This window comes from Gorilla gorilla, chromosome 6, assembly GCF_029281585.2.
Source record: "Gorilla gorilla gorilla isolate KB3781 chromosome 6, NHGRI_mGorGor1-v2.1_pri, whole genome shotgun sequence".
Taxonomy (NCBI): Eukaryota; Metazoa; Chordata; class Mammalia; order Primates; family Hominidae; genus Gorilla; species Gorilla gorilla.
This window is the reverse complement of record NC_073230.2, coordinates 140,408,845-140,427,289: the sequence shown is the minus strand read 5'-3', so window position 1 is coordinate 140,427,289 and position 18,445 is coordinate 140,408,845. Positions and strand designations below refer to the sequence as shown.

The following is an 18,445-nucleotide window of genomic DNA, read 5'->3' as shown; positions in this document are numbered from 1 at the left end:
CCACACCCGCCCTAATATTGTTAATTTTTAATAAAGTTGTTATATGTGTTCTTTTAAAAGTATCAATAGAATAAAAATACCATCATCTATTTTTTAAGTGAACAGCCTCTTCTTATACAGTCAAAAGTTTATATTATCTTGGTTTCTCCTTAAAATTCCCCCAAAGAATTTTACAAAATGTAAAATGTAATTTTACTTATAGGCTGGAAGGTCTTTCATTTTTCACTCCATATGACTTCTCTGAGAAAATGCCACGTGAATTAAGATTAAACTTTTTTTGTTTTTGATCACGAGATTCCGAGTGATTTTTAAAATTTCTTCTGGATGTTATTATCAATTTCATAAGTATATTATTGACCAAAACAATATATTAAAAACTTTGACAGATGATTAAATATACAGTAAAGGTATTAGATATGATTCTCAAAGACACATGTACTTTCAAAACAATTATCTCATGTATATATGAATAAATATCACTGCTAGAATAAAACAGGATTCAACATCAACTCTGTACTTATAATTTTTTTTTTTTTGAGACACAGTCTCGTTCCATTGCCCAGGCTGGAGTGCAGTGGCATGAACATAGCTCACTGCAGCCTCGAATTCCTGGGCTCAAGTGATCCTCAAGCCTCAGCCTCTCAAGTAGCTAGAACTACAGGAGCACAACACCACACCCGACTAATTTAACGTTTTGTAGAGAAGAGGTCTCGCTATGTTACCCAAGCTATTCTCCAACTCCTGAACTCTATGATCCTCCCTTGCTCACATAAATAAATACAAGGGAGCCGAAGGAATTTCTGTTACTACAGTTTGAGAATCTGAAAACCCAAAATCAGAAATGTTCCAAAATCTGAAAACTTTTTGAGTTCTGACATGACACTGCAAGGAAATGCTCATGGGAGCATTTCAGACTTCAAATTTCAGATTAGGGATGCTCAACTGCTAAGTATATATTAACATAATGCAAATATTCCAAAATCGTAAAAATTCCAAAATCCAAAACACTTCCGGTCTTAAGCATTTCAAGTAAGGGATACTCAACCTGGACTGTTCCTGTACCACTAATTTTTTTTTACCACCTTCCAAATTACATGCCAAAAATCACATAATGAGCTATCATTAAAAATATTTATGATCTATCAGTCCAGGTGCGGTGGCTCATGCCTATAATCCCAGCACTTTGGGAGGCCAAGGCGGGTGGATCGCCTGAGGTCAGGAGTTCGAGACCAGCCTGGCCAACATGGTGAAACCCCGTCTTTACTAAAAATACAAAAAAAAATTAGCCAGGCGTAGTGGTGCGTGCCTGTAATCCCAGCTACTCGGGAGGCCGAGGCAGGAGAATCACTTGAACCCAGGAGGTGGAGGCTGCAGTGAGCCAAGATGGCGCCACTGCACTCCAGCCTGGGCAACAGAGCAAGATCCAGCTCAAAAAAAAAAAATTATTTATGATCCATCAACTGACAAATTGATTAGGTCCTCATTTTGTTTAAAAGAATTGAGAACCACCTTTTTTGCATTTAACAAACAACCAGCAATAACAATACTGCTGGTGAATAGACCACACTTTTGAGGAGCAAGGGCATAAGCCACAGGCAAGTTCTTAGGCAGATCAATTTTAGGAAAGAATACACAAGAACAGTAAGGCTTAGGAAACTGAGTATTTTAAAACTATTTTTGCCCGCATACCCAGTGGAAGGTCTACATGTAATCCCAGGGATAAGCATGCCTGAATTTGACGATATTCAAAATTAGCTACTAAAAACTGAAATTGCTGGGTCATAAGGGTACTTAAAATTTTTAATTTTAAACCATAGACTTAACTTTATTCACATCACTTTTCTATTAAAAAATCCTTTGATGGCTCCTCACTTTAAAAAAACAAAAAGAAACTCACTAACATGGGACATAGGATCCTATATAATTTGTGTTTATAATCAAAGCAATTCACACAAACACAACAATTCTCTATTTTTTCTTAGTTAAAAGTAGTATTTATTATTTGCTAAAATGAGATAATATTTAACATTTCAGGCAATACCCAAAGAAAAGGCACTTAAAAAATAAAAATCACCCCAATTACTACAACCCAGAGATAATCACTTAATATTTTGGTAAATATCCTTGCAATCTTTTCTATATACACAGGCATACAAATCATGTGTCTGTGTTTTTAAAATATAAATTGAATCAAACCGTTTTAAAATCAGGGTTTTTTTGCTGTTTTCTCTTTTACATGCCATTGTATCTGAAGCATTTTCTCTATATCATTAAAAAATATTCTAAAACTTATATGTGGCAACCCAATATCCCATCATAATTCAAGGATATATCAAAAGACTGTCTCATTAAATCCAATAAATCTTAGGGCAACACATCTCTATCAACAGCATTAGATATCTGCCAGAAGATTAATTTGCAATTCACACATTCTCAGATTTATATAAAAATAAGTGCTGCCCTGTATGCCCCGGAAAAGCAGGTTAGAATACCATAAAAAAATCAAGATATCTTCATTTCCTCAAAAGAGTAAAATAAAATTCAAAGAGTTCTAATTTCAATATATTTAAATTTTTTACAGTACATCCCCTAAATGCATTTGTGATAAGTGCTTATTATCTTCTGATATGCAGAATCATAAACAAACTATAAATAAACAGAAGGGAATTCACTGACAAATAATGAGGAGAATAAATGTTAATTATGCAGAGAGGAAAGTGGCAAGTGACTTTGGAACAGTATCAGCCAAGCTACCTTCAATAAATACAATAGTGTAACTATAAAATAAATCTTAACAAAAACTGAAAAGACTTACTAAAAGCATTAAAAAGGGTGAATGTGGAAAGAAATAAGGATAAGAACACCACTTCACATACACAAAGTCTAAGAAAGAAGTACATGATCAAGGACCCAGCCCATTAAGTGTCTTCTTGTATAAACTTTAGGGAAAAGTCTACCTCCAAGTATCTTTCTGCTTATGACGTGCTACACTAGTCAATTTCCTAAATTGGAGCTGATGAATATGCACATGGGTAAGGATAAATTCCTACATTCAAGAAATGCAAAAAAATGGCAAAAGAAATTAAATCAGTACCCAAAGGAAGGCATAGCTCATCTTCCTCTTTCAAAGTCTCCCCTTAAAGCTTACCCAACAGTGGAAGCGCAATTCTCTGAATTTCAGTTCTGCAGCATTTACTGCTTTTGTCACTTACTCATACTTAGCCTTTGCTACCTCCTATTGAACCATGTATGGACAGTGTATCACCAGAGATTCTCTCTTCTACCTTCTAATAGATTAGGCTATTATCTGGAATCAGTAAGCACCTAATAATCTGTTTATGGTAAAAATGGGAATTTCAAAAGCCATAATACCACTATATAGCAATAAAAATACACATTTTTTAAAATGGTTTGTCTTTAACCTGTCACCCATCATAGCATTTTAGGTTGTAGAAAATAGAGATCTCCATAGATGCCAAAGACTTAAACTTTCAGACCTAGATGTATGAATTTTCCAATCATCTGAAATTCTAAGCTCTGGAAGAAACTATTTTGTTAAACTAGAAGTTATTTTCAGCTTTTCAAAAATCTATGTCTCTCACTTCCCAGTCATCAATGCTGAAAGAAACAAAGAGAAAAAGATTAATTTGTTTTTAAAAAACCTGTCTTCTTTTGTATAAGGAAAGAATTCATAAACAAGTTTCACTGCTTCCAAAAATATCTCCCATTTGATATTTCATATATAAACAAACGATATAAATTTTAGGAAAAAACACCGACTTTCAACTATTGTCCCCAGCACAAACTGCTTAGCAAAGTATTATATGTGCACCTATGTGTGTACATGTCTGTACACTGATAGGTATGTATCTTCAAATATGAAGGCAGGGAGCTAATTCATGTATTCTCAAGAAAAATAAGGAAGATAAAGGACTAGCTAAACTGTCACAGAAAATTCTCAAAGTAATACATTTGAAGTCAAGCAATTTGCGATCTAATCCCAAATGATCACTTTCCTTACAGGGCTTCAATTCATATGCATTAAACGGTTTCTTGACACTACATAATAACAGAAAAAAAAATCAACAAAAAATCTGGCCGTTTCTCCAATAACTAAATCATAGTTAGCAAATGACCCAGAAATTCCACTGCTGGACATATACCCAAGAAATGAAACCATGTCCACAAAAAACTTGTATGAATGTTTATTATAGCAGCATTATTCATAATAGCCAATAAGTGGATATAATCCAAATGTCTATCAACTAATGCAGGGATCCCAAACCCCCAGGCCACAGACCAGTACCGGTTCCTGTAGGGAACTGAGATGCACAGCAGGAGGTGAGTGGCGGTGGGTTAGCAAGCATTACTGCCTGAGCTCTGCCTCCTATCAGATCAGCATAGGCATTAGATTCTCATAGGAGCACCAACCTACTATGAACTGCACATGCAAGGGATCTAGGTTGGGTGCTCCTTATGAGAATCATTGTTGTTGTTGCTGTTTTGGTTTTGTTCCTTATAAGAATCTAATGCCTGATGATCTGAAATGGAACTATTTCATCCTGAAACCATCCTCCCCCATCACCCCCCATCCATGGAAAAACTGCCTTCCACAAAGTCAGTCCTTGGTGCCAAAAAGGTTGGGGACCACTGTACTAATAAATGGCTAAACATAATGTGGTATATCGATACAACAGAATACTTACCAGCAATAAGAAGGATGTAGTACTGATACATGATACAATATAAACTTTGAAAACAACATCCTAAATGGAAGCCAATCACAAAAGGCCATATATTATATGATTCCATTTATAGAAAATGTCTTAAATAGGCAAATCTATACACACCAAAAGTAGTTTAGTGGTTGCTCAGGGATGGAAGAATAAGTGGATAATAGCCAAAGGCTACAGTTTTCCTTTTGAGATTATGAAAATGTTCTAAAATTGACTGCAATGACGGTCACATCGGTGAATGTACAAAAAATCCATGAATCTAATACCCTAAAGTAGAAGAACTGTATGGTACATAAATAACATCTCAAAAACACTGTTACATTAAAAAAAAAAAATCAACCAACAAATAATTATGTTCAAAGAATTAGAGGAAATGATCCCTATCTTAAAATTAATCAAAATACTGATACTCAAAAACTATTAAAAACTATTAGGCAACTCAGATTCTGTAATAAACTGCACTCTATAAATTTTTCAAGGTCTCATTAAAAATATTACCTATAAAATCATAAATAACTTTATAATAAAAATATTTTAAAACTCAAAGATTTAAATAAAAAGCTTTCTATTGTTACAAGTCTTTCCAAATACAATACCTCCACCCTAGATATAACCAATTTCACTTAAGACACTCTCAGATTTTGCTGAAACTCATTGAAAAAAATACAGAATGGACTTAAAACACTAATGTGACATTCTGAATATGGCCAGTATGACTCCTTACAGTCCTAAACCAAAACTGCACTAAAAAGAGAAAATTAATCAAAATGGCTAGTTAATTCACTCATTTACTCATTTAATAAATATTATGCTTGGACTACAAGGATGATGGAGGAAAATTCCATACATTCTATGGAGTTTTTGGTCTAGTTGGGAAGATAGCTATTAATCAAGTAATTATACATTTTAATACATAATTACAGGAAGCCAGGCACGGTGGCTCACGCCTGTAATCCCAGCACTTTGGGAGGCCAAGGCAGGTGGGTCACCTGAGGTCAGGAGTTTGAGACCAGCCTGGCCAACATGATGAAACTCTGCCTCTACTAAAAATACAAAAATTAGCCAGGCGTGGTGGTGCGCACCTGTAGTCCCAGCTACTTGGGGGGGTTGAGGCAGGAAAATTGCTTGAACCTGGGAGGCGGAGGTTGTAGTAAGCCAAGATCGCACCACGCACTCCAGCCTGGGCGACAAAGCGAGACTCCATCTCAAAAAAAAAAAAAAAAAAAAGCCGTAATTACAAACTGTAAAAAATGATAGATAGGTACACATTGCTATGAAAGCATTTAAAGGCCAGGGGAATGGGTGCCAGAACAACAGGGAAAGGGGGGTCAGGCAGGATTTCCTGAGAAAGTGACATTTTAGCTGATAGCTCGAGAATAAACAGGAGTTAGATTTTATGACTTTTCTGATGGAACTTCTTAATCAAAAGGGAAAAGGGAAAAAAGAGGACAGTGACAGGAAGGGAAAAGAAACATATCCAGGGTTGTTTAAAGTAGCTTATTATAGCATTTCTATGTATATAAGACAACTTCTTTAACAACAAATACATACGTGATACTGGCCATAATAAATATTAGTCATACTAAAAAAAAAAGTAGGAATATTTTTAAAGTATTAAATACTAACATTTACAAAACCAAAGTTTACACCAAACCCAATTATCTTCCTTCTAAACCTACATCTTCACATAAATATAAGATTCCATAAAAGTCCTAACAAAAAGGTAAATAATTTAAAAATCCTATTATATGAAGGGAAATACTATACTTATAGAAAGATTAAACTCTCAATTTTCTTTTTTTTTTGAGACTGAGTCTCCCTCTGTCACCCAGTCTGGAGTACAGTGGCACGATCTCAGCTTGCCGCAACCTCCACCTCCTGGGTTCAAGCAATTCTCGTGCCTCAGCCTCCCAAACAGCTGGGAGCACAGGCATGCACCAACACGTCCTGCTAATTTTTGTATTTTTAGTAGAGACGGGGTTTCACTATGTTGGCCAGGCTGAATTCCTGACCTCAAGTGATCCACCCACCTCGGCCTCCCAAAGTGCTGGGATTACAGGCACGAGCCAGTGCACCCGACCAACTCTCAATTTCTTAACCTTATAAACAAGTAAGTCTCAAAAGAAATGTGCAAATCACCAACGAAACCAAAAGTACAATCTCATTTTAACTCTTAATAAGCATTTAAAACAACTGCTTAACAATAACTTCTCAGTCTTTTGGCTAAGAACAAGAATAAAACAACTGCTAACAAATCATGTTACAGTCAGTTGACCCTTGAACAATGTGGGGCCTAGGGGCGCCAACTCCCATGCAGTTGAAAAAGCCATGTATGACTTTTGACTCCCATAAAACTTAACTGCTAATAGCTTACTGTTGACTAGAAGCCTTATCAATAACATGAACAGACAATTAACACATATTTCATGTGTTATGTGTATGACATACTATATTCTTACAATAAGCTAGAGAAAGGAAAATGTTATTAAGAAAATTATAAGGAAGAGAAAAAATATTTACTATTCATTAAATGGAAGTGGATCATCACAAAGGTCTTCATCATTGTCATCTTCACGTTGAGTAGGCTGAGGAGGAGAAAGAGAAGGGATCGACCTTTCTGTCTCAAGGTGGCAGAAGCAGAAGAAAATCACGTATAAGTAGACCTGCAAATTCAAATCCATGTTGTTGAAGGGTCAACTGTATTTAAGTTCCACAATTCTTTCCCATCAGATAGCAAGAATAAGCAGTTAATGAAGGAAAACACTTAGCAAGAGACCAAAGAACTCTGGGGATCAAGTCTTACGTTTTTACATTAATATAACCATGAGAAACTCACAGGCCTACAAGATATAACACTCTATTCCAAAAGAACTAAACACAGAAAGATTTCTGCTTTTGAATATGACAGAATAGTCTGTAGCAGATCAACACTCCCTCTTAAACTAGAAAAACTGTATTAACTAGGGATAAAGTTCTTAAAATATCAGACTTTCTGAGGTAGCTAAGACTTGAGGTGGCAAGAAACTCACTGAAGGGTATCTCACATTCTGTGCAGCTTTCCCTTTCAAGACATGTCACCTGTTTCTTTAATGGCACAGGCCAAGGGGCTAAGAAGCCAAAAAAGGACAGCCACTAGGAGGCAGAGAAGTCAGCAAAGCTTTTGGCAATTTCATGGGAGTAGGGGGACAAAACTTGGTAGCTAAGTCTTGAGGAGTCAAGATCCCCTAGTGAAAGAAGGCACAGAAGAACAAATGTGACACTCAGTACTGATTTTCCTCTTAAGGGATTTGTCAGCTTTTAAACTGCACATAGCAAAAGGCTAAAAAGCCAGCAGAAAGCAATTAAAAAGGAAGAAGGAGCTTTTAAAACTCTCATGGGTCTGGAAAGAAAAAAAGCCAGAGAAGCCCTAAAAATACCCAATCTCTTAATTGAGATCTCTAGGGGGCTACCAAGTTGGAAGCAAACTACAGGTAGAACAAGGTTTATAAGGCTGAAAACTGTCAGCTCAGTCCTTGACAGTTGCAGTGATCTCTATCTGCCTGCAAGAAGATGGGTGAATCTGAAGACATGTGAATCCTATCTGGGGAAATGTATCATTATAGATACAAAATTTGTATCTAAAATTCTGCATATAATGTCTGGCACTCCATCAAAAAATTGCCTAATAATAATTATTACTATTATGTTATTATCCACATATAATAATTTATATAATATACAATAGAATATATAATTAACACACATTAATATACAAATATATTAACCATTATTATTACTTGGCCTAACAAGATGCAAAATCAAAAGGAAAAAGATGATGGAAATAGGCCTATAGGTGATACAGATATTGAAGTTTTCAGACACAGACTTTAAAGCAATTTGATTAATATGCTCAAAAAATACATGACAAGAGATTTTCACATAATTAGAATCTATCTTAAAAAGAGAGAATGAAATAATTCTAAAACTAAAAAATACTATAACTAAAATTAAGAATAGATGGGGTTAAAAAGCAGATTGGACATAGTTAAATTCAGAATAAGTGAACTGAAATACAGTCAAGTAAAAACTATCCAGAATGGAGTAAGAGGAGGGAAAAAATCATAAAAATAACAGAAGACAGCAGGAGACATATGGGGGATAAAAAGTATAATAAAGATTTAATTGGAGTCACAGAGCAAAGGAGACAAAAATGGGGCAGAAACAATATTTTTAAAAAGTCAAAATTTTTTCACAGCTGATCAGTCATACTACAAATTCAAGAGGTGCCAGAAATGCCAAACAGGGTACAAACAAAACCATTCTTAGGTGCATCACTGAAAGCTGTTTAAACTTAAAGAAAAAGAGAATGACAAAAAGAAAGGTAGCTGAACAAGAAAGTCATACTACCTTCCAAGAAGCAACAGTAAGTCTAACGGCTGATTTTGCAACAGAAACAATGGAAGCTAGAAGACAATGAACTGAGATCTTTAAAGTGCTTCAAGAAAATAACAGCTAATAACGTAGAATTGTACAGTCATTTAATATATTCTTCAAAGATGAAAATAAATAAATTTCAAACAAGCAAAAACTGAGAATTCAGTACCACCAAACTCCCTAAAAGGAGTTCTTCAGACAGAGGAAAATTAATCTCAGATGGAAGCATGTAAATACAAAAGGAAATAAAGAACAATGGAAAGGGTAAATATTAACTGTACAAAACAACAGTCTCTGGATTTAAATGTAGACATGAAATGCATGACAATGACAACATAAAAGCAGGAGAGTGATAAATGCTATTAAAGTTTTCTAGGGTCCTAACAATGTCTGAGATGTTGTTTTTCAAAATCCTAATGAATATGCAACTCTAATGTACCACAAGAAAGCTTGTGGTGATCTAGCGTAACCACCAAAAGAACAGTAACAGAATATATAACTAACAAGCTAACAAAGGGAGGAATAAAATAATATTTTTAAAACACTTGATTAATCCAAAAGAAGGCAACAATGGAGAGAAAATAGAATATAGAACAAGTAGGACAAACAGAAAACAATAAAATGATAGACATAAACCCAAATTTATCAATAATTATATTTACCATTAATGAGCTAAATATACTTCAGATTTAATTAAAAACAGGCAAACAAAAATCTGTTTATTCTTAACAAGAAACAGACCTCAAATATAAAGCTACAGGAGCATTAAAAGCAAAAAGGAGAGAGAAAGTTATACCATGCAAGCAAACAGCAGCCAAAATAAAGCAGGTGTAGCTAAGAAGACTTTGAGACGAGAGACAAGTGTTACTAGAGATAAAAAGGGACATGTTATAATGATAAAGAGCCAATGTACTAGAAAGATAAGTTTGTATGTGCCTAGTAATATGACTTCAAAATACATAAAGCATACAGTTTAGTTCTTTACAGAACTAAAAGGAGAAATATACAAATCCACAATCACAGTAAGACACATTTGACACTTAACCTCAAGACACCTCTCTCTGTAATGAATAGAAAAAAAGGCAAAAAAAAATTCAGTAACGATAGAGAAGATTTGTACAACACAATAACACAATTTACAAATTTGAACTTAACAAAGTACATAGAAGACAGTAGTTAACAGCAGAATGCATAGTCTTTTCAAGGGTACATAAACATTTATAAAAATGCTGAGCCATAAAATAAGTATCAATAAAGGTCTGAAACTATTCAGTGTGTTCTCTAATCATAGTGAAATTAAGAAATTAGTAACAGAAAGATAACTAGCAAATCCCCAAATGTTCAAAAAGTAAGCAATACATTTGTTAAAAAAAAAAAAAAACAAACCTACAGGTCAAAGAATAAGCCAAAATAAAATCTGAAAAACATTTTTGTATAAATGATAATGAACATGTAACATACCAAAACTTGTGGGATACAGCTAAAATGTGTTGAGAGGAAACCCTATAGTCTTAGGACTAAACATAGCCTAGTTTTCCAATTATTATTGACAACCAATTCAAAATATAAGTTATGTTAGGGTACTTCAATCTAGTTAGCTGCCATTCAACAACTTTTTTAGGGACAGATTTATATTAGACTACTTAAATTATTCCTAGATAATGACTATGATATTTCCTTTCTCTTTGTATACTTTTTTAAACATGGATTAACCTTAATCAGTAACATTTCATCATAAGCAAAACCCATTAAACAAACAATATCTTTGTTTATCTACAGCATAAATATACATACACAGTATTCTACAGAATGTTACTTTGACTTCACAGATTTTTAGAAATATTCGTAACCAAGTCCTGAAGTTCTCATTAAACAACAACAAAAAAATTTTCTAACTGAAACATCTTCCCAATGTGCAAAGATGTTAAAAAATATTTTCTTCAAAAGTCCCCCATATTAATAGATTTTAATACTGCTGGACTTCTCAGAGCTTTATGTGACCACCCCTTAATAAGCAACAATCCTCAGAACCAGCCATTCACAAAACAAGCCCTGGGAAATCCGGTAGTAGAGAAGATACCCGGATCAACTATCCTAAGATCGAACCTATAAAGACCTAGAAATTTTATAAATTTTCTATTGTCTCTTATCAGAGATTTCTGACAAATGGTATTATAAACAAATGGTAATTAGGGATCTCTAAATTCTCAACTGTACTTTCTTTGAAACATTTTATACATATTAAAATGTCTATAAATAGCTGTATCTCTAAAATTAAAGTCTAGAAAATCTTTCATATTTCCAAAAACGATTTTTGAATGACTGAAATACAGCAAACTCATTGCCACAAGTGGCTGAAATGTATCTTATCTACACGTAAAACATCACAAAGTCTTTGTATCAGGCCAAAAATCATTTATTAAAAACCTATTTAAATATTTACCTAAAAGTTAATGCAAATAATAGAACCATTCACCCATGTGCCCAAAAAATTGTACATAAACCTCTCAACATTTGATCAAGATAAAAAGTATTTCTACACAAGAAACTGACGCTCAGAAAAGAATCATAACTTGCCAAAAGTCACAAATATCTAATTCTAGGAATCAGCTCTGTAGACTCAAATTCTCATCCTGAGTACATTTCTTCCATCTTGAGTGTTTTTATTTTTCTGAAGTTCTAAGAGTCCCAGACTGAAAAACACAGAACTTTCAGTGGCCAGTAAGGTTCCCAAGCAAGGCCAGTGTCCTTAAATCTCAGTTTAAGATAGGGAGAAAAGGGAGAAAAGGAAGGGCATAATAGTATCCAGTCTCCTGGGAGTTGCATGCCTCCAAACTAGTGGTTCACAAATTCTGGGTTGCAGGAGCCTACAGAATTATTGTAACAAGACCTCAAATCCATTTGCATAACCACCATTATCTGTACACCAAATACAATAAATATATTCTATTTTTCAACTATATGTGATTAATAAAATCAAAATTCACTTAAAAGCTAAAGTAAAGGGATAGAGGAGGAAGAAACAAAAAAGTTATTGGGAGCATTATCACTTTTGAATTATATAAGCATCCTGTAGACATCTCTACGGACCTGTCTCTGATTTAAATATGTTTTCTTCCAAATTACCAAGGATAATGCCAAAATAAACTCAGAGTAGTCTACACAGATAGAAGGAAAATAAACTGATACCTTTAATCCAGCAACTCAACATCTAGGAATTTATCACCAATGAGTTCAAAATTTTTTTCCAGGCTGGGTGTGGTGGCTGTAATCCCAACACTTTGGAAGGCCGAGGTGGGCGGATCACCTGAGGTCAGGAGTTCGAGGCCAGACTGACCAACACGGAGAAACCCCGTCTCTACTAAAAATACAAAAAATTAGCTGGGTATGGTGGCACATGCCTGTAATCCCAGCTACTTGGGAGGCTGAGGTAGGAGAATCGCTTGAACCCAGGAGGCAGAGGTTGCGGTGAGCCCAGGCTGTGCCATTGCACTCCAGCCTGGGCAACAAGAGCGAAACTCCGTTTCAAAAAAAAAAAAAATTTCTGTAAAGCAAAACTACCTAATGACTCATAATGGTCAAACAACAAGAAACACAAATGAAAATAAAATAAAACCACAAAGCCTAAATGTCTAATAACAGGGGACCAATTAAACAAAATGACATAAAGTCATTACATGGAATATAATGTATCCATAATAAATAAATTTTGGCTGGGCACAGTGGCTCACACCTACAATTGCAGCACTTTGGGGCACTGAGGTGAGAGGATCACTTGAGCCCAGGAGCTGGAGACCAGCCTGGGCAACATAGTGGGACCCCATCTCTACAAAAAAATTTAAAAAATTAGCCAGGCATGGTTGGCTGGGCATGGTGGCTCATGCCTGTAATCCCAGCACTTAGGGAGGCCGAAGCAAGTGGATCATTTGAGGTCAGGAATTCAAGACCAGCCTGGCCAACATGGTGAAACCATGTCTCTACCAAAAATACAAAAATTAACCAGACGTGGTGGTGCACGCCTGTAATACCAGCTACTTAGGAGGCTGAGGCACGAGAATTGCTTGAACCCAGGAGGCAGAGTTTGCAGTGAGCCGAGATGGTGCCACTAAATTCCAGTCTGGGTGACAGAGCGAGACTCCATCTAAAAAAAAAAAAAATTAGCCAGGCGTGATGGCATGGGCCTGTAGTCCCAGCTGCTTGAGAAACTGGGGCTGGAGGATCGCTTGAGCCCAGGAGGTCAAGGCTGCAGTGAACTATGATCATGCCACTGTACTCCAGCATGGGTGACAGAGCAAGACCCTGTCCCTTTAAAAAAAAGAAAAAAAATACAATATAGAAGAATATTTAATAACATAAGGAAGCATTTACTATATGTTAAGGAGGAAAAAGCAAATACAGAACAGCAAACAGAGGACAACAGTAAATTGAAAAATACATACATCTACAGCAAAAGATCTGGAATGATAATAAACAGTAAAGGGTGACTAGTAATCTTTAGGTAGTGATATCAAGGGTAATTTAAATTTTGTTTCTGTGGGTCCATATTTTACAAATATTCCATAATAAACATAGAGCATTTTTTACATCAAAATATATATTAAAAGATATATAAAATATATTTTAATATATATTATATAAAAAGTGTCTATTTTTTTCTTAGACATGGGGTGTTGACGAGATGCTGTCTTTTTCTTTTGTAGAGACAAAGAAGAATATATATATACATTTACATATTTTTAACATAATAATATATAACTATGCATATATATTTTATGTAATAAAAATATGTAAATATTTATATATTTTTTTTCTTTTGTAGAGATGGGGTATGTTTCCCAGGCTGGTCTCAAACTCCTGGTCTCAAGTGATGGTCCTGCCTCAGCCTCCCAAAGTGCTAGGATTACAGGCATGAGCCACCATGCCTAGCCTATATTCATTTTTAAATGTGAAATTTTAAAATTAGTTTTGAAAAGAGTTGAAATAAATTCACCTTCTATTCTAGTTGTCAAATCATAACACTTGTACTCTGAACCATGAATCAATCACATGTTGACACAAGGTACTATTTTAAGTACTATTTGATTTTAAGTAATAAGACTAACAGGAAAAAGGTAAACACACTTAAAAATCTATCAGATTTTATCATCTAAATTAAGTCATTCAATAATATGTAAACAAGATAAGAATCATTCTATACCAATGAAATTACCTAATATGTAAAAAATACTTTCAAAGTTTCTCCCAGTTCTCATATGAGTATACTAAAATCTTAAACATCAAGATAAAATCTATTTTTCCCTCTCTTGCTGTTCTAACCTTAGAGCACTTCTTATCTGTAATCTCAATTAGACACATACAATAGCCATGTATAATAATGAACAGCTTAACAGAAGTCAAAATGCCCAATATGAGAACCTTATCACCTACATTTTCTTCCTCCTCATCATTATTATTATTGCAGATGGGGTCCCACTGTGTTGCCCATGCTGGTCTCAAACTCCTGGGCACAAGTGATCCTCCTGCCTTGGCCTCCCAAAGTGCAGGGATTACAGGTGTGAGCCACCCTGTCCTGCCCCTCTTACATTTTCAACTCTTAGACCTGGGCAAGTTAACTTACCTCTCTGAATCTCACTTTTTCTAGCTCTAAAATAGAATAATAATATTTATCTCATAGGGTTTTTGTGAAGACTATATCAAAGAACACATGCTAAATGCTCAGTACAGTACCTGAAGAATAGAAAGTACTCAATAAGTGGTGACTGTTATTAAAGTCACAATGCAATAGTTTTTAAGTCAGAAAACCTGGCAAGCCTCTGGAAAACTATATGACCCTGGGCAAGCTACTTACCCTGTATGGACCTCAGTTTCATCCTCTGCAAAACATATATAAAATACCTATCTTACAGGTATGTGCCAAGAATTAAACAAAACTGTATACAAAAAGCATCTTGCATATATTAGGTGCTCAATAAATTGTAACTAGCATCATTATTAGATACAAAATTAACATTTGAGTACAGGGATTAGCAGTTTACAAAATATTTTTATGTATAAGAGTATATGTAATTTTATGAATTATTTAAATAAGTGTATTTAATTATTAAATTAGGTGTAAATTTCAGAAAAAAGTAAAATACAGGCAATCTCTAAGCACACAAAAATAAAAGGCCTTTTTTTAGTCTCAAAGTAAAAATGTGTTCCCTATAACTGAATCTGCTTTAACATTTTTTAAGTCCAAATAAATTAAAAAGAGTTGAAAGGGGAAATATTTGTTTTTTCTGCCTCTGGAAGAAGGGGAAAAAAATTCTAAGTCCTTAGAAAGAAAATAGAGATAAAATTGTTCAATTTTTTTAATGACTTCACATTTCTTTACACAACTAAAATGTAAGTGCCTTTAATACAAGAGTTCTTTTAAAGTTCTGATTTCCTGTACTATATATACCTTTGTGCAGAAGCAGTAAAACACTATAGTTAAAGACCACAGACTGTGGAGCCTGACTACCTTGATTCAAATTCTGGCTCCATCTAGCTGTGTGACCTTGGGCAAGTTTAAACTTCTCCCTACCTGCTTCCAACATCTGGCAAATGGAGATTCCTCTTGGGATTGCGGTAAGGATTAAATGAGTTGATACACTTAAAAATGTTCATAAGAGAGCCTAGCAAATGGACGGCACATCATAAATGTTTACCATTTTTGTTACTGATTTATTACTGCCACCTCGAAATGCTTAGATCTATGCCAACAAATATTTGCCACTTTGTGGACAATTTCAACAAATGTCTTCAACCTAAAATGAGACCTGTTTAAGAAGTACCTTAATATGGTTTCCACTGCCAGTAAAGATACAACAATTGCTGCTAGAGGGGATTTTAGGGCAAAGGTAAGTAAAGTCAGGATTTTAGGGCAAAGGTAAGTAAAGTCAACCCCTTTCCTACATCTTCTGTCACACAGAGAAGTAATATCCTTGCTTGCTTATAGAAGTTCAGAGCCAAGAGTTTTATAATTTAGGCATGGCACACACCAACCCAGCAGACACAATATTCTCCAACTCCAGCTCAATACTCAACTATACTCCTTCAAAGAAAAAAGCTTAGATTACTCTTCTAATACTTTACTTTAAATACAAATTATACTGCATTTGTCAACAGAATGTCATAAGGATTAAATAAGATATAGTAAGTGGAAGTGTATGAAAGTTACGTCTGTATTAAATACTATTTTATGTATGTACTTGAGAAAATTGCAGCAATGTATTTCTCCAATCTCAAATTGTTGCTTTCTAACTCCAAAACTAGTGTTCTGCCCACTGCAAACCAGGGGCCAGAGTAACAAGACACAAAAGATTAAAGTTGCCATCCCACTAAATCATTTCCTGCTTGAAATGTACTTTCTTAAAATGTCTATACAACAGATAACGCGGATGGCACTTGTGTTATCCAAGCCTCAGGCCTACATCAAAAATTTAAGGACTGACATCCTGGAAATACGCTAATTCAAGACCAGAAAAATGTCTCTACAGTTAGATCAAACAATGCCACACCAATTCCCAACTGTCCATAATCCTAGCCTGGGTATAGAAAAAAGCTGAATAACTTCAGATCCAAGAACAAGATAGCCCAGAATATCAGAGGTCAAGTACATAGGGCCACATTTCAACTCCAACTACATGGCTGGACTGTTTACCTGGCTCACTCTCAAATTCAAAGTTGGGTTTCAGCATCAATCAGGGATATGGCCATGAATAGGCTACGCAGGCCAGATCAAACCACAGGTCACTTGGCACCCTTCATTGGGCCAGATCCTACTGAATGCCAACCCTTGACCTGGTGAATAAAATGGGAGGCTGGCAGTCATGACAGATTCTTCCAGTTGCAGCTCCATTTTGAGATTTTTCATTGATATAACCAGTGAAATCAAATTTGGATAAATGTGAAGAATTTCTCAAATACAGACGGAAAACTTACTTGAGTATGCTTCACAGATCTAGTCACTTTTTTGTTTAGTAAAATATTCAGTAAAATATATTATTCATTAATTTGTTTCGTTCATAAAATCGTTTCGGTCCTGTGAGATGGTTAGAGGGACAACTAGCACTTTTCTTCAGGATCTGCACAGATCTTAACCCTTTACTAAGCCAGTTCCTCCACTAGCATGTAAAACTGGAGTTAGATCTGCTCCTCCTTTCAAAGATAAGCCAAAGATAAATAAGATACTATGTAAGAGTATTTTCAGCATTTCAGAAGGAATTTGCTAGAGAAAAAAACACCACCAACAAAAACCTAACAATGCAACTGAATTTTTTTAACACCTAAATCAGGGATCAAGACAAAGCCGGTGTTGAAAATCAAATTCATTAAAGCCAGATTTTTCTATGTTTGAGTTTCCGGCCTGGGAAACGGGTCTGTGTCCATAAGCAAACCCATCTTCTAATGAGCCGTAATACTGAAATTCTTCGGTAACGTCCCTCCTTCCCACTCCCTATCTTTTTCAGAACTTCCTGGCATTAAAGACAACGTCTGCCAATCCTACAAGTTCTCCCCGCCTGCTAGGATTCAGATGGATTCCACAACTTTTCAGCCTTCCGTGACTTTTAACACTACTCTAGAGCTAATCACTTTTAATGACCCCACTCTGGAATAGACACTCCTCGGCTTTACACTTTGTCCCGGCAGCAATCAACTGAACTGTCCCCCGACGCCGACCACCTCGGACGACCTCAGACATTTGGGGTAGTTTGCCCGCGGGCCGGGCCCCGCAAGCTCCGATTCCTGCCCCAGAGCCGTCCGCCCCCCAAGCCCTCCTCAACCTCAACCCCCAAATCCCAAGCGCAGAACCGCTGGGCTTCCGGTTCTCCTGTGCGCGCCCCGGATCCACCACACACCTCGCCCCTTCTCCCTGGGCTCGCTCTCCGGACCCTAACCCCTTCCCGAGCGAGGCCGAGCAACGCTCTCAGCAGCTGAACTAAGACTCCGGAGGCCGCACGTCCCCCTCAGCAGGCCCCGCCTGGGCCTCTCGGCTCGGCTGCCCTCCACTGCACCCCTGGCCCAACCGTGCTGACGCGGAAGAGTGGGGCAGCACGAGCTCAAGGCCCGGCACTTACTCGGGAAGGTAGGTGGAGGAAAAGGAGCTCCACTTGTGTAGCGCGTAGGGGAGAAGCCGGCACTCGGGCGCCGCAGCGACAGCTCCGCCAGCCGCCATCTTGTCAGCACCGTAGCGGCCGCCACCGACCGCTGGCAGCGAACGGGAGGAGGGGAGGGGGCGTGGCCTGCTCTTAAAGGGGCCGCCGCCCTCCCCG

General features: G+C 36.3%; 1 protein-coding gene across 4 annotated transcripts in view; it reads right to left on the bottom strand.

The window, feature by feature from the left end:
• The window catches only part of MKLN1 (muskelin 1), a 376,139-nt gene that overhangs the window by 143,485 nt on the left and 214,209 nt on the right, over positions 1-18,445 (bottom strand). The window contains exons 1-2 of one of the 4 annotated variants that reach the window (XM_063708288.1): positions 18,251-18,349; positions 7,257-7,399 (exon numbers count right to left, since the gene is read on the bottom strand). The exons of 2 other annotated variants lie outside the window; for them this stretch is intronic. Coding sequence is in view for 1 of the 2 variants with exons in the window: in XM_031012931.3 (XP_030868791.1) it covers positions 18,251-18,348 (98 nt within the window). In the remaining variant the exon portion in view is untranslated. Of the gene's footprint in view, positions 1-7,256; positions 7,400-18,250; positions 18,439-18,445 lie in introns of those variants that run through there. One more of the 4 variants, XM_031012931.3, reaches the window with a different exon arrangement.